Source organism: Malus domestica, chromosome 17 (genome assembly GCF_042453785.1).
Source record: "Malus domestica chromosome 17, GDT2T_hap1".
NCBI lineage: Eukaryota > Viridiplantae > Streptophyta > Magnoliopsida > Rosales > Rosaceae > Malus > Malus domestica.
In genome coordinates this window covers 1,430,134-1,452,180 of record NC_091677.1, presented here as the reverse complement: position 1 = coordinate 1,452,180, position 22,047 = coordinate 1,430,134, and the positions used below count along the sequence as shown (strand labels likewise).

The following is a 22,047-nucleotide window of genomic DNA, read 5'->3' as shown; positions in this document are numbered from 1 at the left end:
CCTAAAAAATCAAGACGTAAAGCTCCAAGACTCAAGTAAAGCTCCAAAACTCACAAACTTCCATTACTATCGTGTGAACCTCTATTTTCAAGTCCTTGATATGCAACTAAAGGAATTGAATGATCTCTTCAATGAGGTAAACACCGAGTTGCTTCTCTGTATGGCATGTTTAAGTCCTGTGAATAATTTTGCATCTTTTGACAAAGCAAAAATTGTTCGTCCTCAAGATTTTGATCATATGGAACTCATAAATCTTCCAATTCAACTTGACAATTACATCATGATATGACGATGCATGGTGAGTTTTCATCATTAAGATGAATTGGGAATCTTGCAAATGAGTTAGTGAAGACCGGGAGGTGTGCAAGTTATATGTTTGTGTATAAGCTTCTTATATTGGTTTTGGTGCTACCGGTTGCAACAACTTCGGTGGAGAGAGCTTGTTCTGCTATGAAGATTGTGAAAACACCATTGCGTAACAAAATGGAAGATCAATAATGGCATGCTTGTTTTCATTGAGAGAGATGTATATGCTTTTTATTGATAATGAGCTTGTTATGCGACGTTTTCATGACATGAAACTTCGCCAACAACATTGTAATTTGTTTGTATTGATAAATTATGGAAGACATTACTATATAAAAGGATTTGGTTGTTGTCATTGCACTCTTTTAAGTTCGCCCCTCCCCCGACAATTCCTGGATTTGCCACCGCTTAGACATACTCAAAGTTGTTGTAGCAAATAATCTCACCTTCATATTACTAATATGACTAATAACTAATCCAACCAACAATTCAATTAATAAATACCAATAATCGTATACATTATTTAGTAATTCAATTAATTAATCAATAATTAAGAATTCAAATTTTACCCTAAACAATAATTGCATTCATTATCATCATAGAATTCATATCAATAATCAATAATCAATAACCATATTAGTATATCACCATATGATTCCAACCAATTGAACAAAAATTCATATTAAATAATTAATTAAGGTTAGAGATTATAGATTTAGAAATTAAAAAACTTACCTAAAAATTGGGAGTGGCTTTGAAAGCTGGAAGCTGGAGTGGCTAGCGGCAGCAAAATGGGAGTGGGTCTTCCGTTGCTGCGAATTAGGGAGTAGCAATGCTCTCTGATTGGAAAATGGTGAAAGGAAAGGGCCAAAGGGGTTGAGAGAGAGGTAATGGTGGACCAGTGGTCTCCCTATATTTATTTATTTTTTTTTAAACAAATACGAAACGGTGTTGTTTCGTTAGGATTTTTTGAAATTTTTTTTACCAGGACCAAAACAACTCTGCAGCCTCTGTTGCGCAGCAGCAAAAGCAAATCACCGGAGCGGCCTAGGCATGTTTTTCAACGAGGGAAGGGGCTAAACCAGCGCTCTTAGGCTTGTTTTTCGACGAGGGGAGGGGCGGTCGCCACTCCTCCCCCTCACGTAGCTTCACCTCTGACTATGATACCCAAACTTCACTTAATACAACCCCACCTTTGTATGATGCCATATTAATTTATCCACACACCCAATCTTGCTTAACATCATACTCAGAATAATTCGAGCTTCCTCACTGCTAAAACAGATAGTCACAATGTCAATCTGTCATTGGCCAATGCTACTGTCAATCAAATCCACCACTCGTTCCGGCATATTCTCATGGTACGAAATAGGCTTGAAATTTCGATGAGTAGGCAACCATGGATCGTGTTTAACTCATATTTGTTTCCCATCACCAACCCTCCATCGGATTCCAGCTCATAGATTTGTCCTTCCTTGCAATATCCATTTCCAACCCCATGATGTGCCTCTTCCTGTTGGAGCCTCCAAAAAAGTAGAATTTGGAAAGTATTTGGCGTGCAAAATTTGTCCAAGAAGAGAGTCCGGTTCCATAATAAGCCTTCAACCTATTTTTGCAAGCAAAGTGGGATTGAAAGAGATAATTTCTTTAAAACCAAGACCACCCTTTGCCTTTCCATTCGCTAACTTATGCCAAGCCATCCAATGCATGCCCTTTTTTGTCTTCTAATCCGCCATCAAAATCTTGAAATTACACTATCCAATTCTTTTGCCAACTATACAGGGAGTTTGAAGCATGACATGGCATAATACGGCAATGTCGTAGCCACACTTTTAATAAGGACTTCTTTTCCTGCTTGTGAAAGAAATTGCTCAGCCCATCCATTGACTTGTTCATCCACTCTATTTCTCACCTCTTCAAACACTTTCTTTTTAGAAGCACCAAAATCAGCTTGCAACCCCAAGTATATGCCAAAACCTTCCTGGTGTTTAATTCAGAACCAACATCAAAAGCCTCTTAGTGTGCTTAGGACAATTAGCACTAAAATGCACTGAGCTCTTATCAAGATTTATTAATTGGTCATAACTTTCCGCATAGCGTTGTAGGAGGGAATTGATACACACCGCTTCGGACTCCGTCACCCAACAAAACACACGGAGTCATCCGCGAACAAACATGGGACAATTGAGCAAACTCTATTCTCTGCTCGGTCCATGACCTCAACGGCAACAGTCTCCTCCTCCACACGAGTTGCCAAAGAACGTTTCCTCCCTCCCCTAGCTGCTGCGGCTGCTTCAATCAAATAGAAGAAGGTCGAGAGGGTCCGAGTCTTGGGTCATGTTTCTCTCCTCCAAAACTGCATGTGCTCCTTGCTCAGCCCCTTCAAGAACGGGATGTACATGGTCAATTTCAGTACCACCTACTGACTCTTCCTCCTCTACAGACGCTACAACATTAAGATCAAAGCCAACCTCATGGCTTTCATTTGTCACTGTCTCCGAGGGGTCATTCAACGCCACCCCAATCGCATCCGAGTCTACCACTCCACCAGGTTTAATGAGGCCAGCATCAAAAGCCCATTCCCGTAGCCTAGCAGCACTTTTTTCTTTTTCTTTTTCTTTTTTTTTCTTTTTGGTTAAGAAGATTACTTTTTTCACGTAGTACGTACTTTCTTCTCTCCCTCCTCTCTCTCTCTCTCTTATTCACTCTCTCGTCCCCTCTCTCTCACCTATTAATTCACCCACTTTCTTCTCTCTCTCTCTCTCTTCCTCTTTCCTTTCTCTGCTTCTCTCGAACCAGAAGAATTACAAGCATTTGAAGAAGAGGAAGAGGACCCAGATGATCATGGTTCTCATATTCTTCAAGTCTTGCACTTCAACCCAAGACCCTGAGCGCGAAGGCAATCTCTCTCCAGACGATGCCCACGATTTTGAGTATGGCGTCCAGTCCCCCGACTACAACAACCGCACTCCGCTCCACATCGCCTCGCTCCAAGGCTGAATCGACGTTTCCAGTCACATACTAATCCCCGGCTGGATCGACATGCTGCTCCTTCCTTTCATGGTCTTCGGCTCTTCCTCCGTCAGCCCAATTCAGGCCGAGTTTGTGTGATAGCATGCTGCGAAAGACCCCAATTGACTTGTCTGCCATTCCGTTATGAGCATACCCGCTTAACAAGGCAGCCCACTAAACCACATCTTTCGTTGGCATTCTATTGAAGAGAACACCTGCTTTTTCGGGTGCAGAGCATTTCATGTACATATCAATCAGGGCTGTAGCCACCCAGATATCTAACTCGAAACACTTCCTAGTAACGATTTCGTGGATCTTCTTACCTTCTTCTAAGTTATCTGCCAGTCCACATGCTTGCAATGCACTTACCAGAGTCACTGAATTAGGTTCGATTCTTATACAATCATTTCGTTGAAAAGATTTAACACTTCTGGTACATCCTCATTATGAACGTAACAGGTAATCATAGAGCTCCAAGAAATCACATCTTTTTCCGGCATCTTCATGAACAACCTAGCGGCAGTTTTGACAGAACATGTCTTTGCATAGAGATTTAGCAACGCATTACCTAAAGATAAATGTGAGTCTAATCCGTTCCTAATAGAAACACCTTGCACACAACTTCTAATTCTAAAATTTGATAATTGCGCACAAGCTGAAACAGCACTAACAAGCGTCACTCGGTCAGGATTAATGAGCCCCACCATCACAATTCGGGAGAAAAACTCCAATGCTTCTTTAGGATCACCATTCTGCTCATATCCAGTAACCATAGAAGTCCACAAAAACATACCCGGTTGCGGAAACTCGTCAAACACTTTCACAGCCTCACCCATTAATTTCTCCTCATTTGGAATACAATTTAATCAGCACAGAACCCACAAACATATCCAATGCTACCTTCTCATGTTTCTTCACAAACCCATGTATTATTTTTCCACACACCAGCGCCCTTAACCTCGCACACGCCTTCAGAGCAATGAGAATGGTGAAATTATCAGCCTTTTCATCATTGCCTCTTGACTCAGGTATCATGTTACGAAATAGACACAAGGTCTCTTCCCATCAATTCTCTCTACAGTAGCTCCTAAGGGTGGCGTACTAGAGATAGACAGTTCTCGGGGGCGTTTCGTAGAACACCTTGCGGGCATGACGAGGGACTCATACTTTGCATACAGAGCGTTGAGTTTTGTGGCAAAGAAGCTGTCTTGGAAAAGGCCGGCTTTGAGGGTTTTGAGAGTGCAATTGCGCCACTGATTTCCCGCTGTTACATGATGCAAGCAGATTAGCAAGGACTTCCCTCCTTTTGATGCAGAAGAACCACTTGGTCACCCAAAATAACCAGATCGAGTTTCTGTAGTGGTCACACTTGCTGTGGCTATATGTTGCATGTGTCGAATCCAACCAAGTGGGGTTTCTTCGTTTTTTTCCCTTGTGTGGTGTGTTTTTTTTCTCTCTTTGACGAGATGTATAGAATTGGTATTAGAATTTTATAAAACTTGTAGCATTTGCATGAGAATTGTCGTCAGAATTAAGCAAATGAAACGTATGTTACATGTTTCGTTTGTTATGAATGTGTGAAGGATAAATGCTTTTACATTTTATCAAATTAAGATACCAATTTTAAGAATTAAGAGGATGTCCTTGTTTTGTTTCGCTTGAAGAGATAAAAAGAGTACATGAAATCCAAATTTATGAATCTAAACTATTCAACAGATACATGACTCACTTAAATTTGTGTACAACAACAACAACAACAACAACAAAGCCTTTTCCCACTAAGTGGGGTCGGCTATATGAATCCTAGAACGCCATTGCGCTCGGTTTTGTGTCATGCCCTCCGTTAGATCCAAGTACTCTAAGTCTTTTCTTAGAGTCTCTTCCAAAGTTTTCCTAGGTCTTCCTCTACCCCTTCGGCCCTGAACCTCTGTCCCGTAGTCACATCTTCGAACCGGAGCGTCAGTCGGCCTTCTTTGCACATGTCCAAATCACCAGAGCCGATTTTCTCTCATCTTTCCTACAATTTCGGCTACTCCTACTTTACCTCGGATATCCTCATTCCCAATCTTATCCTTTCTCGTGTGCCCACACATCCCACGAAGCATCCTCATCTCCGCTACACCCATTTTGTGTACGTGTTGATGCTTCACCACCCAACATTCTCTGCCATACAACATCGCTGGCCTTATTGCCGTCCTATAAAATTTTTCCTTGAGCTTCAGTGGCCTACGACGGTCACACAACACGCCGGATGCACTCTTTCCATCCAGCTCGTATTCTATGGTTGAGATCTCCATCTAATTCTCCGTTCTCTTGCAAGATAGATCATAGGTAACGAAAACGGTCGCTTTTTGTGATCTTCGCTAGATTGCTCCGGTCATTAGTGTGGATAAGTATATAAATGGATAGAGATAGGAAAGCAAACACAAGATGTACGTGGTTCACCCAGATTGGCTACGTCCACGGAATAGAAGAGTTCTCATTAATTGTGAAGGGTTTACACAAGTACATAGGTTCAAGCTCTCCTTTAGTGAGTACGAGTGAATGATTTAGTACAAATGACATTAGGAAATATTGTGGGAGAATGATCTCGTAATCACGAAACTTCTAAGTATCGGAGTGTGGTGTCGTCTTGACTTGCCTTATCTGTCTCATAGGTAGATGTGGCATCTTCTCTGGAAGTACTCTTCCTCCATCCAGGGATGGTATCTTTAACTGGTGGAGATGCACAAGGTAATGTATCAATTTCACTTGAAGCTTACTTGTAGTTTCAGGCTTGGTCAAGCGCGATACAAACCATGTAGTAGGAGTCCCCCAAGTCGCCGAGCTAGGGGGTCTGCTGAAAGAGGTGACAGACAAGGTAAGCAATCAGAGCTCCGACTGATTGTTCACCTTCTCCCCATCTTGCAGCAGCATGAAGGATAAAGAGAAGAAAAATGAGAAGAGATGATATGAGATACTTTTGCTTTTGAAGAAGTAACTTTCCACAGGCTTATTCTTGAACTGAGCTGGAGGGTTTTCTGGTTTCCTCCAGAGTATAAGGCCGACTGAAGAATTTGAGGGTCAAAACAAGTCCATCAAATCTAGAGTACGTTCCACCCTGCTGATATGGGATACTTTTGCTTTTGACAGAGTAATGGATGTATCGGCACGTGTGCTGTTACGCTTGTCTCCACATGCTTCCTTGTATCCTTCGCACTTGCCCTATCTGTTCCTCAAGCAGATGCGGAATCTTCCCTGGAAACATAAGATGATGAAGATGAGTACTCGAGAGCAATGCCAGGTAAGTAATCAGGTAAGGGGTTCCAGGCAGTCAGTTCCTGGCTGGAAGCTTGATTCCAAGTGCTGACTGATTGCTCTCTTTCTCCTTGTCTTGCAGGTAAAAACAAGGCCAAAAGAAAAAACAGGGAAAAAGCATGATATGGGATACTCTTGCTTTTAACCCTGATGATATGAGATATTCTTGCTCTAGTATAGCTTGTTTGCAGATGTATTATCGGGAGGAAAGAAAGCTGAATATTTCGAAAGGCTTTGTTGGGAGTGCCCTCTCAGATATGATGAAGGGTTGAGCATTTTTGCAGGTCTGCCTGTCCGTTGGGGATGGAGGTCGACATATATAGGAGTCTCCCTAACAACAAGTAGTAATGCTATTCCTTTACCCTGCTTGGTCATAGCACGGTAGTGGGAGCTGCCAGTTTCACATGTTTTAACTCTGTCAGAGCACTTTGAAAAAGTGGTCTGTGGTATCTGGCTCTCGAGATTCGGAGAACGATGCCTCTTCGATTTTTGAGAAAGCAATCATGCTGGGGGTCTGACTCTCGAGATTCGGAGAGCAGTGTCTCTTCGATTTTGAGGAAGTAATCATGTTGGGAGTCTGGCTCTCGAGATTCGGAAGGCGGTGCCTCTTCGATTTTGGAGCAAGCAATCTTGTTGGGAGTGTTGTCTTGAATGTGAGTAAAGGTTGGACATGTTTGCTAGTCTACCTTGCCACGAAGCACAAAGGTTGACACACAGGGACTTTCCAATTATCCAGCAATGGTACTGTTCCTTTACCCTCTCTTCGATTTTGAGAAAGTAGTCATGTTGGGAGTCTGGCTCTCGAGATTCGGAGGACGGTGCCTCTTCGATTTTGGAGCAAGCAATCTTGTTGGGACTGTTTTCTCGAATGTGAGTAAAGGTTGGGCATGTTTGCTAGTCTACCTTGCCACGAAGCACAGAGGTTGACACACAGGGACTTTCCAATTATCCAGCAGTGGTACTGTTCCTTTACCCTTGTGGGTAATAATATGGTAGCTAGACCTTCAAAATTTATGTGTCTAAACTTTGTTAGTGCTGTTTCTTTGCTATTCTTTTACCTTTCTTGGTCAGAGCGATGTAGTGGGAGCTGCAAGCTTCACGTGCTCAACTTTGGCAGAGAACTTTGGCAAAGTGATCTGTGGTACCCATGAGTTATTGTTGCGTGTGGGAAGTGGGTGATTGAACAGTAAGATTCATGTGCTTTCTACTTCACCAGAAGTCTTCGACAGAATGCCCATAATTTCTGCAAAGCTGAGTGTGCGTGTGACAGGTGCTGACAAGGCTAGAAAAGTAGATGCCTCTTCGATTTCTGAGATCGGCCCTCGTGGTCTCTGAGCAGCCCAGCTTTTGAGAAAGCGAGCGCCTCTTCGATTGATTCGGAGAACGGTGCCTCACCGATTTTTGAGAAAGCAATCATGCTGGGGGTCTGGCTCTCGAGATTCGGGGAGCAGTGTCTCTTCGATTTTTGAGAAAGTAATCATGTTGGGAGAGTGGCTCTCGAGATTCGGAGGGCGGTGCCTCTTCGATTTTGGAGCAAGCAATCTTGTTGGGAGTGTTTTCTCGAATGTGAGTAAAGGTTGGGCATGTTTGCTAGTCTACCTTGCCACGAAGCACAGAGGTTGACACACAGGGACTTTCCAATTATCCAGCAATGGTACTGTTCCTTTACCCTCTCTTCGATTTTTAAGAAAGTAGTCATGTTGGGAGTCTGGCTCTTTAGATTCGGAGGACGGTGCCTCTTCGATTTTGGAGCAAGCAATCTTATTGGGAGTGTTTTCTCGAATGTGAGTAAAGGTTGGGCATGTTTGCTAGTCTACCTTGCCACGAAGCACAGAGGTTGACATACATGGACTTTCCAATTATCCAGCAGTGGTACTGTTCCTTTACCCTTGTGGGTAATAATATGGTAGCTATACCTTCAAAATTTATGGGTCTAAACTTTGTTAGTGCTGTTTCTTTGCTATTCTTTTACCCTTCTTGGTCAGAGCGATGTAGTGAGAGCTGCAAGCTTCACGTGCTCAACTTTGGCAGAGAACTTTGGCAAAGTTATCTGTGGTACCCATGAGCTATTGTTGCGTGTGGGAAGTGGGTGATTGAACAGTAAGATTCATGTGTTTTCTACTTCCCCAGAAGTCTTTGACAGAATGCCCATAATTTCCGCAAAGCTGAGTGTGCGTGTGACAGGTGCTGACAAGGCTGGAAAAGTAGGTGCCTCTTCGATTTCTGAGATCGGCCCTCGTGGTCTCTAGGGAGCCCAGCTTTTGAGAAAGCGAGCGCCTCTTCGATTTCTGAGATCGGCCTTCGTGGTCTTTGAGCAGCCCAACTTTTGAGAAAGCAAACGGCTCTTCGATTTCTGAGATCAACCCTCGTGATCTCTAAGCAGCCCAACTTTTGAGAAAGCAAACGCCTCTTCGATTTCTGAGCAGGCGCCTCTTTGATTTCTGAAGCTCCGTCGAGTGCAGATTTTTATAGAGGCTGGCATTAAGTTCCAAAGCACACTTGAATCTCCACCAGTAGAAGCTTCATTCTTGCACTTCTAAGATCTTGATTTGTCCGACCTCTTCTCTCTTCAACACCTTTGAAAATGTCTGGCCCCTCCGACCGTCGTTTTGACTTGAACCTTGTTGAAGAGGCAGCCCCGCCTTCTCCAGACAACATATGGCGCCCATCCTTCGTCTCCCCAACTGGTCCTCTTACCGTTGGGGATTCCGTGATGAAGAATGATATGACTGCTGCGGTGGTGGCCAGGAACCTTCTCACTCCCAAAGATAACAGACTACTTTCCAAACGGTCTGATGAGTTAGCTGTTAAGGATTCGCTGGCTCTCAGTGTTCAGTGTGCAGGTTCTGTGTCTAATATGGCCCAACGCCTATTTGCTCGAACCCGCCAAGTTGAATCATTGGCGGCTGAAGTGATGAGTCTCAAACAGGAGATTAGAGGGCTCAAGCATGAGAATAAACAGTTGCACCGGCTCGCACATGACTATGCTACAAACATGAAGAGGAAGCTTGACCAGATGAAGGAAACTGATGGTCAGGTTTTACTTGATCATCAGAGATTTGTGGGTTTGTTCCAAAGGCATTTATTGCCTTCGTCTTCTGGGGCTGTACCGCGTAATGAAGCTCCAAATGATCAACCTCTGATGCCTCCTCCTTCTAGGGTTCTGTCCAGTACTGAGGCTCCAAATGATCCCCCTCCGGTGCCTTCTCTTTCTGGGGCTCTACCGACTGCTGAGACTTCTCCTAAGCAACCTTTGTGAAGGCTCCCTCTTGTGTGTTTATTTTGACTCATGTATATGTACATATTTGTAGCTTATCGGGGATATCAATAAATAAGCTTTCCTTCATTTCAACGTATTGTGTTAAATACACCAAAGCCTTCTTCGCTAAGTTCTTTGAATTTTCTTTTGTTGAAGCTTGTATGTTGAAGCTTTCTGAGTGGAGCATGTAGGTACAAAATCAACTAAAATATTCAAGTTATGTGAACAGACAGACCATCAAGTCATTCTTGCAAAATACCACTCTCTTTCTTTTTCACCAATTCTCTTATTCTCTACCGATTTTTGTTTTCCTATAGTTTTTACGTTCATGAGTGAATAAGGTGCATTATGAGCATGCATTATATGAGCCTGGTAACACTAATGAGGGGAGCTATCATACTATATCATATGCTTTTGATGGTGACAACGACTATCATACTATACCATATGAGTTTGGTGATGACGACAACTAATCTGTCAATGACAGATATAAAAGAACGCACAACCCATGATAAATACGTTATTTTCCTTTTATTCAAGAATCTTTTGTATTTTCCAGTACAAAATCTTAGGCTCACACTTTTTTGCATTAACTTATATCAACCCTAATTGTGCTAGAATTCATAGAAAATGAGATGTTAATTCTTAGCCATCAATCAAACCAGTGGTCAAGCTCATTAGAGTCCGTACGCTTTCACTCTATCCACCGCCCATTTTTCTTATCAAGAACTAGTGAAAAGCAGTAGCACGCACTTGACTAGGCTACTACCTTTACCAGGTCTATGTTCTATTTAGTTCCAACGAATCTCTCCGACATTGGCTGGTATTTTCCATTCCATGCTAAAGGTTTTGCAAAGCTATTAAATCGAAGGGATCAGCGTCGTGCTGTCTATCCATATAATTTTAAAACGTCACGTGGTGATAAACTTGTTACATATAATCATTCTTAAATTTTAGAAAAAAATTATTGCAATGATTATTCAACTTTAGCAAATTGGAACGTTGATCCCTCAATTAAAAATATATGACTATTGGTCCCTTAACTCATTAAAACGTGCAGCTATAATCATTTCGTCAACTTCATTAGAATTTCTGTCAAAATGAGTTATGGTGGAAAAATCATTGATACAATTGAGATAAAGTTATGTGATCATTGCTTCAATTGAGTTAAAGTTAAGAGACTATTACTCCAATTGGATTAAAGTTAAGGGATCATTATTACAATTTTCTCATTTGGTTTTTCATAGTTGCCCTTTGACTCAGCCTAATGTACATTGCACAAGATTCTTTTTTACAAAAGTTCGGATAGAGTTGACGAAAATGATCATAGTTTTACGTTTTGATGAATTAAGTGATCAATGATGATGAATTTTTAGGTAAATGATCATTGTTCCAATTCAATTAAAGTTAATTATTGCTACAATTTTCTCTTTTCCATTCCATGAAATGATTTTCAAAACTTTTAAATCAAAAGAATCATCATCACGTGAATTCTCACTCCAAATATGCATACACTATTAAAACGTTACATCACGATAAATTGGTCAATGTAAATCGTTCTCAGATTTAAAGGTTAGCCAAAGCTCACGTTATTTCTTTCTTACTTTTTCTTTTCCATTTTGCCCACTCGAACATGTGTCAACCTAACCGGCCTATGTGGCTACTCTTAGGCATCTATTTAATAAGACATATTTATCTTCTTCTTTTTTTTGTCACAACCCTAATAATATAATTAATGCTTACCATCAAATACACCTGGCACATTTCATTGATCCAAATGTAAAGATATCAGACAAGAATATAACCAAAACGCAAAAAGGATTGTCTTCTAACAATTATTATTTATCAGAATGAAGGCACTTGTACTGCAAATGATTTTAAATGTAAAAATGAATAAATATCTTTAGGAAGTTTAATTAGTATTGAATTGTCGTGTTGTTATGCATCCAATTTGGTCTTGTAAAATTCAAAACATATTTATCATGAGAAAGAATTTTATTGTTGGTCCAATATTTTCTGAGCAAGTTCTTCTTATAGCCAGGGTATCATAGTCTCATGATATCCTTACGTAATCTTTTTTTTCTTTGAGGCTTATGCCCTGTTGTCAACCAAAAAAACTATCTTATGAGAAAGCTTTTTAGTCAAAATGGTCCATGAGATTAGTATTACTACTCATTTGTCTCTAACAATGAAAATCAACGTGCTCCTTGAGTTTGTCCATTGAATATCATTTTGATCATTTTGTGAAAAATTTGTTGATATCCTCGTTAAATCTTCACATGAGCGACCGTGTGACGATCTTTTTAAGGATATTTTTGTCAAAACAAATCCTCCACTTAACGTGGATTTTGACATATTTTTCACGAAAAGAACAAAACTAAAAAGTTTTATTAACAAACTATGACAATATCTTCGTTAAGTAGAGGGATTGGTTTTACAGAATACCCTTAAAGGTTGTCAAGTGGTTGCTGAACAGGGAAATTGACAAATTTTTCACGAAATGACCAAAATGATTTACAATGGACAAACTCAATGACCACTTTTATCGATTTTCATTATCAAAGACCAAAGTAAGAAGCTATGTCAATCTCATGAACTATTTTGGCTAAAAGATGTTGGTTTGACAAAAATATCCTTAAAAAAGTGGTCATGTGGTCACTACAATTTAATGACGATGTTGATAGATTTTTCACAGATTGACTAAAATGATTTTACAATAGATAAATTTAAAGACCACTTTTATCGATTTCCAATCTCAATGATTAAAAAAATTATGCCAAAGAAATTAAAAAAAAAAGTGAGAATCTATGCAGATGAATACTTTGTTTTTCTAAAATCTAACTTCTTTTAATTGATGAAGAACATTTGTAAAAGGTCACAATCAAGTTCGAATAATTTATACACCCTAAAATCAATTCGTTAATTAACTTATTTGAATCGTGTCTTTTTGACATTCGATCTTACGTTGTTTCACAATGCACCTATAGCTATAGGGCAACGAAGGTCTACGTGGATAAGCTGAGGTGCAAAACACACGAGTGCAGCTAAATAACTGAAAGGGACAGAAGGAAGAAGCAGAGCATCCGATGACAAATGGTTTTCCTTGGACATCCTTCTCTCTCTCTCTCTCTCTCTCTCTCTCAGATATAAAACACTGCATTGCAAGTTTGCAACATAGATTTTTCACAAACCCAGAGAGAGTTGGGATGTCTCAGTTCTTCTGCTTCGAGCTCGAAGTCGAAACCGATAACATTTCATGATCACATCAACGTAAGCTTACCCATCTCGTTTTTTTTTACAAATTTTGCTTCTTCGTTCTTGTTCATCATTTTTTTTTTTGAAAGATTTCATTTTTCTGATGTTGTTATATATTGTCAAAGATGCAATCTTTTTCGAGAGACGTGGGTTAGGCAAGTTGGTTGCATCAGCGTGCCATGTTGCACGCAAGTTCGATCCCATCTCTAGAGATTAAAATAGTTTAGAATATCGTTTTGTCGAAAAAGAATGTAACTTTTTGTTTTTGGGTTATGTATGTGTATGGGGTTGAATGCAATGCAGATTGGAGCTGTGAAGCCAATTGTGAACAGAAACAAGAGGGAGGTCCGGGCTCAAAACGATGCCGTTGAATATAGTGAATAAGGGTGATGGATTTCCCCGAATCATACTCACCGAGCCAACTGGTTCTTCAGCAGAGGTTGGTTTCAAAATTCAAATTTCAATCAATCATGTTCTCACTTTTTTACTAATATTGATATGATGGCCTAAAGTTAACAACTTGATCGTAGACCTTGGCGTAGCCAAGTTGATAGAGCAGTTATACACTCTATGCACCCGAGTTCGAATTCCCCTCTTCCCCAATACTAGTTTTAGATTAGATTGTTTAGATTCATATCGCTTGAACCGAAAAAAAGTTGACAACTCGATCGTTGATCCATGATGTGGGTAAATTAATGTGCAAGAGTTAATCTAATTGGGCTGTTCTTAGTTCTCTTTTCTGAAAGTGTGGTCACCAACTGTTTGATATGATGCAAATTGTTTCAGGTGCTTCTGTATGGAGGGCAGGTTGTTTCGTGGAAGAACGAAAGACGCGAAGAATTGCTCTTTATGAGTAGCAAAGTATGAAGATTAAACTTCTTCCCGCGTATGCTTGGTTTAGAATTTGAGATTGTTTTAATTTGAAAGACTTATGTTAGCCCTTGTAAAAGTGATTTTCATTCCCTCTGTACTTGACTAATTATGGGGATGTTTTCTACTCGTGTAGGCTACTGGGAAACCGCCTAAAGCGATCAGGGGAGGCATACCCGTCTGCTTTCCGCAGGTTGGAGAGTGAGATATTATTACAATTGACAAGCATGTTAAAAAGCTTTATGTTCTTGTTCTGAATTCTGATTGAATTACTCATCCTGCTTGTTGCAGTTCGGAAATTTTGGTTCGCTGGAGCAGCATGGATTTGCAAAGAACAGATTGTGGTCTGTTGATAGTGACCCTTCGCCTTTGGCTCCAACTAACAATCAGACGTCAGTGGATTTGATCTTGAAGTCTACAGAAGAGGATCTAAAGACCTGGCCGCGCAGGTATATTCTCGGAATCTGATCATTTCATTGGATGTGATTACTGCCGAAGGACATCACCACTTGTCTAATCCTGTGATTCTTTTTCTGTGGTTTGTTTAAGCTTTGAGCTCCGGCTTCGTGTTTCTCTCAATGCTGGCAAGCTCACTTTGATTCCCCGTGTTAGGAATACGGATAGCAAGACCTTCTCCTTTACATTTGCCCTGATTAACTACTTATATGTATCAGATATCAGGTGCGCCTTGTAACTATGTTTGTGACGTTTAAGATCGTTACCTGTATGACTTTCGCAAGTTCTCAAATTTACTGTTGATGTTATTGAGAGGGGAATGATTACACACTCCCCCCCTGCACACCCCCTCTTTTTCTAGCCTTTGGAATTGGATTGATAAACCAAAGGAGAATCAATGGACATAAATCAGCAGGTGTGTGGAGATGGAAAAAAAGAGTGAATTTCATTTCCCATTGAAAGAAAGTATGTCGAGTACTTTATTAGCCGCTGAGGCGGGAAGAAATTGTATTTCATCCTTTTCAGAGAGGTCGCATGATGCTCTTTAATTTGCAGTGAAGTGCGTGTGGAGGGCCTGGAGACACTTGATTATCTCGACAATCTGATGCGCAGAGAAAGGTTCACAGAGCAGGCAGATGCTATCACCTTTGATGAAGAGGTACAACTACCTTCGATTTCTCTCAGTTTAAAAGCCGCCTTTTCTATGTACTGGTGGTAACTCATTAAGTTATATGTGTTTCTGTTTTCTCAAATTCTTGTTCCTCGTTAGGTCAACCGAGTGTATTTGGGCACGCCGACAAAGATAGCCATGATAGACCACGAGAGGAAGAGAACCTTTGTTCTGCGGAAGGATGGCATGCCGGATGCAGGTTCTTTAATCTTGATTAGTTTTGTAAATTGGCTTTTTTTTCCCTTTTGTCAATATGGTCCTAATTATAAGAAGTTTCTCACATTATGCTAGAAAATCGTGTGATCTGCAGTTGTGTGGAACCCTTGGGACAAAAAGGCCAAGACTATCCCTGATTTGGGAGATGAGGACTACAAAACCATGTTATGTGTAGATTCTGCGGCCATTGAAACCCCAATTTTCTTGAAGCCTTCCGAAGAGTGGAAGGGCCGTCAAGAACTCTCTACCGTGTCATCAAGCTATTGCAGTGGGCAGTTGGATCCTCGCATGGTTCTTCATGGCCTTTACTGACCAAACCAGTGGCGTAAACGGAGGTCTTCTTGTAATTTAAGTCCCCTTATTTGATGTACCTGAGACATCCTCTTGTTGTTCATGTATTGTCCTTGTTGTGGTACTTAGGATTTTCCTGAAGCAAAACAACGTTAGCTGCGTGTAAAATGTGGGAATAACATTTGCAGGATTGCACTGTCACATATCGGCAACAGAATACATGTTCGGTATTTGAATGCTGTTTAGTGAATGTGTTTCATGATGCCATAGCATGTTTTATTTCATTAATCCCTTTTTGCCTTACCAGAAACCGTAATAGCGGATGTCGAAAGGAACAATTTTGAATCATTAAGCTCTAATTATGTTATTAAGTGCGTAACCAAGTCAATGAACAAAAACAAGGACACATTCTCATTGCTTTCCTTACTGAGTAATTGCTTCGCCCCGTAGGCGGCAGAGTTTTAGATGTTTTTTTCGTGCTTAGAAGAGCGAAAGCAGGGATGTTCCAAACTTCTCCTTCGCATCCTTGTCGAAGGGGTCGTCTCCCAGATACATGTGGACATAGGCTCTGCACAAGAGTTCACTCTCTACCTTGCTGACAACCTCGCCAGTCACTGCCTGGCATTTTGGACCCGACCCGTTAATATTAGTATTTGGGCGGATGTTTAACGGGTTGGGTCGCTAACGGGTGAACCCGTTAACAACCCGTTAAATAACGGGTCACTTTGGGTCAACCCGTTAGCACCCTTTAGTTGATGATGTTTTAGTAATTTCAGTAAAGTTTTAACAACAAAAAATAAACTATGCAAAAAATAATAATAATAATAATAATAATTGTTAACGGGTCGGGTTCGGGTGACCCGTTAACTTAACGCGTCAGATTGAACCCGACCCAAACCCGATAAACCCGATCCGTTTACAGGTCTAGTCACTGCACCCAAAAGCAAGCACCGTTTTGTTAATGTTGTGCTGAGATCAAGTGTGTACATAACAACTTATGTTTATACACCTTATTTTGCTTATCGGATCTGAAATCTCACCTTTTGTTTGGAGAATGTTTCCGGGAAGCCGAGAAATCTGAATTACAGAACCAGAGGTCAGCTTAAGGTGCCGGAGGAAAAGAGAAGGACCCAAAGCGTGATTAGAATGGAGTTCTGTAACCCTAAACGTCTCCAAAACGTCATGCACAATCTATGCGGTGAAGTTCAACCAAAATTTCACGTAAAAACGTTTTATGGTCCATCCGGAGATGATTTTCACGTACTGTTTTTTGCTTCTCGTACAACCTCTTTTATTTCTATGTATCAGATTAGATTGAATGAATCAAACATATCAACGAAGATGAGCAAGCATGAGTATGTAAATGGTTAAAAGGGGTGTGTTCTTATCACTTCCTTTATGATGATTTTATTAAACTTCGTAAAACCGACTAAAAATCGTAATAGTTATCCAATTTTTAATCAGGCCGGGCTGCGCTGCCCCAAGTAAAGCCCATTGAACACAGGCCTGGACCCAACATTGGATTTTCCCTTATGAGCCCAGAAGAAAGCGCGAAACCACAAATTTGCAGAGCAAGGGTTTTTGCAGACGAAGAAGAAGAAGGGTTTTAGAGGCGCAACCAAAAGCAATGGCCGATAACGAATCAAGCAAAAAGCGGAAGAGAGCGGGGCGTCGCAATAAATCTCACACCCAAAAGCTCAAGCTTTCCACCGAAAGAGAAAGCACTTCCCCAAAAGCTGAAAGAATCAATGAAGAAGCAGCAGAGAATCCAAAAGCTTCTGCTTCTGCTTCTGCTAAGCGCTTAAAATCGCAGGGAAAGCTTTCGAATTCGTCTAGCTTTCTCGATAAGGTGTGTGTTTTTATCGAAAGAATTTAACTTTATGTGAAATTAATTGACGGAAATTGTTGAGTGGAGTTGTGGGTTTTGATTGCAGATGAAAGCAAAGCTATCCGGAGGCCATTTTCGGATGATTAACGAGAAGCTCTACACTTGCACGTAAGTTTTTACTGCCCATTTCTTATTGTTCGTTCTAATTTTTTACTTTAGTTAATGGGAATTCAAGGCCAATTTTTTTTAAGCACTTTGGTGCTTCTCTTCAAGTACTTTTTCAGGATTCACTTGCATTTTTATTAAGGATCGGTTCCAAAAACATTTTCACCAAAAGCGCTTTAAGTTATTCTTCCAAATGAGCACCCCCTGTTTTTATGTTGAATTGTGAAACATAAGTTGGGATTAAAAAGTTTTCGATTGTTTTCGAGTTGTGTAATGTCGCCTCAAATGTGTATATGTATAAGTTTTAATGTTTGTTACATTGCTTCGATCAGTGAATGCTTGGCTTAATTTCATATGTGAAAAGAAATTTCGCCTTTGCGGAATTCACTTTAATTTGATTCCCCTATTTTTAGTGGAAAAGAGGCGCTTGAGTATTTCAATGACGACCCGACATTGTTTGATACAGTAAGATTTCTTCTTTATAAAGAACTCATTTCGACCACCCTATTTACTGTGCATTCTCTCATATGAGATGGCGGAGTTTTACTTTGAGAGTTGACGTGCTTTATTTACTTGCTTGGCCAGTACCACACAGGATATCAAGAGCAAATGTCACATTGGCCTGAGCTGCCAGTTGATATAATCATCAAATGGCTTAAAGAGCATAGCCCTTCTCTGGTCGTGGCTGATTTTGGATGCGGTTAGAGTTTAGCTAACTCCATTTTTCGTAGTTTGCTGATTGTTTGTTTACTCTCACATGTCGACATTCATTTGGTGGCTACATTTAGTAATTTTGTTCTGTTGTTTTACAGGGGATGCACGCCTAGCAAAAAATGTGAAGAATAAAGTCTTCTCCTTTGATCTCATATCCAACGATCCTTCAGTAATATCCTGTGATATGGCAAATGTATGTGCTTTCATTTGGATTTTAGGTTGAATCATAAAATTTCTTATACTTATGCATAGATTTATAGAAAATTTTCTGGCTCCTTGCTAATTTGTAGAGGATAGCATTTATATACTTGAAGCAACCAAGCTGCGTATGTTAATATTTAAGCAAAATTGTTACTGTCATGTATGTGCTGTTAAAAATTTATCTCCTGTTTTTTCTTGCGTATTCTATTAAGAATTCATTCCTTCCACATGTTTGCAGACACCCCTTGGCTCTACATCTGTAGATGTTGCTGTCTTCTGCCTTTCGTTGATGGGGACAAATTTCCCAAATTACCTGAATGAAGCACACAGAATACTTAAGCCCCGGTCTGTGTGCCATATTCTTTTGTACTTTTGATTCACTTATCCTACTGATGTTCTTGTCCAACTGACGGGTTGTTTTTCATAGTGGTTGGCTTTTGATAGCAGAAGTGAAGAGCAGATTTGACTCGACTACGGGAGGAGCCGACCCAAAGACATTTACAAAAGCCGTATGCGATCTTGGATTTACCTCTGTGTCAAAGGTATCTTTATGTTCCTCTCATTTCCGCGGATGGCTTAAGATATTTTGTTTCTGCTAATCGTCTGTGAATTTTCTGCAGGATTTCTCAAACAAGATGTTTATATTGTTTTACTTCAAGAAAAAGGTTAGACATTGTTAGAATAAACTCGGTCATATGATTTACACATCAGTTACATGTTTCTGGATCTCGTAAGGTTCCACTGTTATTAACAATCTCTACATCTGTTATTCTTTAGGAGGAGCAAGATTCAAAGAAAAAGGATATCGAATGGCCTGAGCTGAAACCTTGTTTGTATAAGCGCCGCTGAGAGGGAAGCTACTGGCGTTTGTGCCAAGTTCATCTTCTTCGTTACTCACTTTTTCGGTAAAAGATGAAGTTGTACACCGGTTGCCTTTACGTTAGAATTGACAATTCTTTCAGCCGCTTTAGTTTCTAACTACTGCTGATCAGTATATTTCTATTTTTGTACCAAACGAAATACAGTTCTACTTGTTTTTCTTTCGGTCATAAATTTTGTATTGGTTTCATCTGTGTCTCAAACGAACTCATATATGTTTTCGTGCGGTTGATTTTGTGGATTGCTACTGAAACTGTTTTCCCGCTGTATCCATCGATGATTTGTAGGATGTACAATGTATTTACTACGTTCTGCGCAGTTGTTGTAGTGATATTACCTTTCTCTGAAGATTTTGAACCATCGTGTTGGTGGACGGTTTATGCCATTTAAAGCCTCTATTTACACAGTTGAGAGAGCCTGTTTTCAGTCAAACGCGCGGGGGATCAACAGGATGACCGAAGTTTTTAGCCCAGTTAGTTTTCTTTTCCGTTAATTGTGTGACGTTACACAACCCCTTCGGCCTTTTCCTCTGTCAATTCATACTCAATGCTGTTCATGGAAATCAACGTTTTCTTTTCCGTTAGTTTTAAGCCAAGTCCGTTTTCTTTTCTGTTATTTTGTTTATCATTCTCGATCCTCAAACGGTGTTTAGTATTTGCACCAAAATTTTGGGGAACAATAATATTTTAGTTTAAGAGTTTTTGGATAAGTATATTCACTCTCCAATTTGACAGAAAGTGTTTGAAATGTAAGACATACTCTGAAATCATAAGAACAACAAGACAATCACAAATATACTAAACCACATTGGCATGAAAAGAAATAAACTTATCTACCAAGAAGAATCCATGGTTGCTAGAGTTTCTAACAATAATGGGACTCCAAATCTTAATTAGTTGCATAGAATAAGGACTCCAAATCTTAATTAAAATAAGATTCCCTCAACACCAATTAACTCGTTGGCCAAGTTAATTGATTACCAAGATATCAGTAAATCAGATTTATTGACTCACATGTTTACAAGAAAGTGCGTATTAGATAAGATGTGTCTTCATGTAATTGATATTATATAGATACGTGATTCTATTATATCTCTAGATTATAGGATTCCTTATTGTAGAATAGTTGTATTTATTCACATTTTATCAATGAAACACATAAAGCTGCCGATATTCTCTTCTACACTGCAACTAGGACTAGGATACCCTCCCTCCTCCTGCTCCTCCTAAATTTGCTGCTCGGTCTGCCGAATGAGGGCCGCAAAATACAAATGCATTCCCTCCGGCGTGTTGGCAGACATTCTTTTCAGGCTGCCTGTGAAATCTCTGAAGCGGTTCGAATGCGTATGCAAATCCTGGTATGATCTCATCAAAGACCCGAGTTTCACCATCCAACACCTCCATCATTCCAAAAACGTGAATCAGCATTTTCTCCTTGAGAAAGGTATACGTAATAGTCATGACTCCTTGCTTTGTTTGGACGAAATATCGCTTCTTTCTCGGCATCGGCTAAGCTTACCCTCGGTCTTTTCTGAAATTTTGGGTCCTTGCAATGGAATCTACTGCTTCATAAGGCTTAATGTCGAATTCGAACTGGATCTTATTGCACTGGCAAATGTTTCGCTCAGAGAATTCAAGGTTGTTCCAGACTTGAGCATCTCACATCCTCACAGCCAAAGTCAAAGCGTGAAACTATGTGGATTTGGATTTGATCGTAAAACCAATGATTACAAGTTGGTTTTAATTCTCAGTTACGCAGATAGAGCAACGGGGCTCGAATTCGACTGTAAGGAGGTTGTATATAGCTTGCGTTCCAAGTCATGGAGAGAATTAGATCTTACTTTTCCGTATGCTGAAGTTACCCATTGGCTTTCTCCGTTTTGTAAAATTAGCTATTGGCCTTTCCTTTTGACGAGTGACAGTGGCACCTATGTCAACGGGAATTCTCACTGGTTGGTCAGTGATACCACTCATTGGTTGGCCAACGATGATATTCGTTATACAATTCGTTATTTTGACATGGTTGATGAAGTGTTCCGACGGATTTCGCTTCCAAAGTTGCCGGAGTTTTCCTCGTACGGTGACATGTATGTCAATATTAATGCATTGTACACTGATTCACTGTCCGTGGTTGTTCGTCCGAAGTCTTATATTCCTGACAAGACTTGTGAAGTATGGATCATGCACGACTACGGTGACGATGAATCTTGGACCAAACTAGCTACGATTGGGCCAATTGAAGGCATTGCAAGGTCACTGAAGCTGTTGGGATTTTGGCAAAAAGGAGAGTTTCTTTTCGAATATGACGAAGAACAAGTGATCTCATACAACCCAAACACTCAGAAGATCACTCAGAAATTCCGAATTTGTGGATCATTGCGAGCTTACACAGAGAGCTTGGTTTCAATCGTAGGAGACCAACGGGACGACCAAAATTTGTTGTTTGATATTGTTAAGGAAGGTGATGATCCAGCTCTTCAACAACCCACATCTTCGTCATGATCATTTAGTTCGTGTTCATATAATTGCCTTGTTGATTTTTTTGTTGTTAGGTTGCCGGATTGCCAGAGAAATTGCAATACCTTCTTTTGTTTTGTTGATATAATATTTGGCTTTGGCTTTTTTTCAG

The 22,047-nt window shown here is 40.3% G+C and overlaps 3 protein-coding genes across 4 annotated transcripts; all 3 read left to right on the top strand.

The window, feature by feature from the left end:
• Nucleotides 1–12,950: 12,950 nt before the first annotated feature.
• Nucleotides 12,951–15,899, top strand: LOC103404264 (putative glucose-6-phosphate 1-epimerase). Of its 2 annotated transcripts, none has more exons than XM_029097546.2 (9): nt 12,951–13,144; nt 13,433–13,568; nt 13,916–13,990; nt 14,136–14,192; nt 14,291–14,448; nt 14,549–14,680; nt 15,011–15,113; nt 15,225–15,324; nt 15,436–15,899. In XM_029097546.2, exons 2-9 carry the CDS (start codon nt 13,491–13,493, stop codon nt 15,651–15,653), a joined length of 921 nt encoding a protein of 306 aa, XP_028953379.2. In that variant the 5' UTR covers nt 12,951–13,144; nt 13,433–13,490; the 3' UTR covers nt 15,654–15,899. The 2 variants fall into 2 exon arrangements, with proteins under 2 accessions (XP_028953379.2, XP_028953380.2); XM_029097547.2 differs by having other exon boundaries at nt 15,417–15,899.
• A 1,288-nt stretch (nt 15,900–17,187) lies between these two features.
• On the top strand, nt 17,188–19,672 carry LOC103404263 (ribosomal RNA-processing protein 8). The gene is made up of 9 exons (XM_008343159.4): nt 17,188–17,481; nt 17,567–17,628; nt 18,039–18,090; nt 18,211–18,325; nt 18,438–18,532; nt 18,779–18,885; nt 18,968–19,082; nt 19,161–19,205; nt 19,318–19,672. The coding sequence occupies exons 1-9, from the start codon at nt 17,260–17,262 to the stop codon at nt 19,387–19,389; spliced, it is 885 nt and encodes a 294-aa protein (XP_008341381.3). The 5' UTR covers nt 17,188–17,259; the 3' UTR covers nt 19,390–19,672.
• A 997-nt stretch (nt 19,673–20,669) lies between these two features.
• On the top strand, nt 20,670–21,920 carry LOC103404546 (F-box protein At5g49610-like). The gene has a single exon (XM_008343476.3). The coding sequence runs from the start codon at nt 20,670–20,672 to the stop codon at nt 21,918–21,920; it is 1,251 nt and encodes a 416-aa protein (XP_008341698.3).
• The last annotated feature ends 127 nt before the right edge of the window (nt 21,921–22,047 follow it).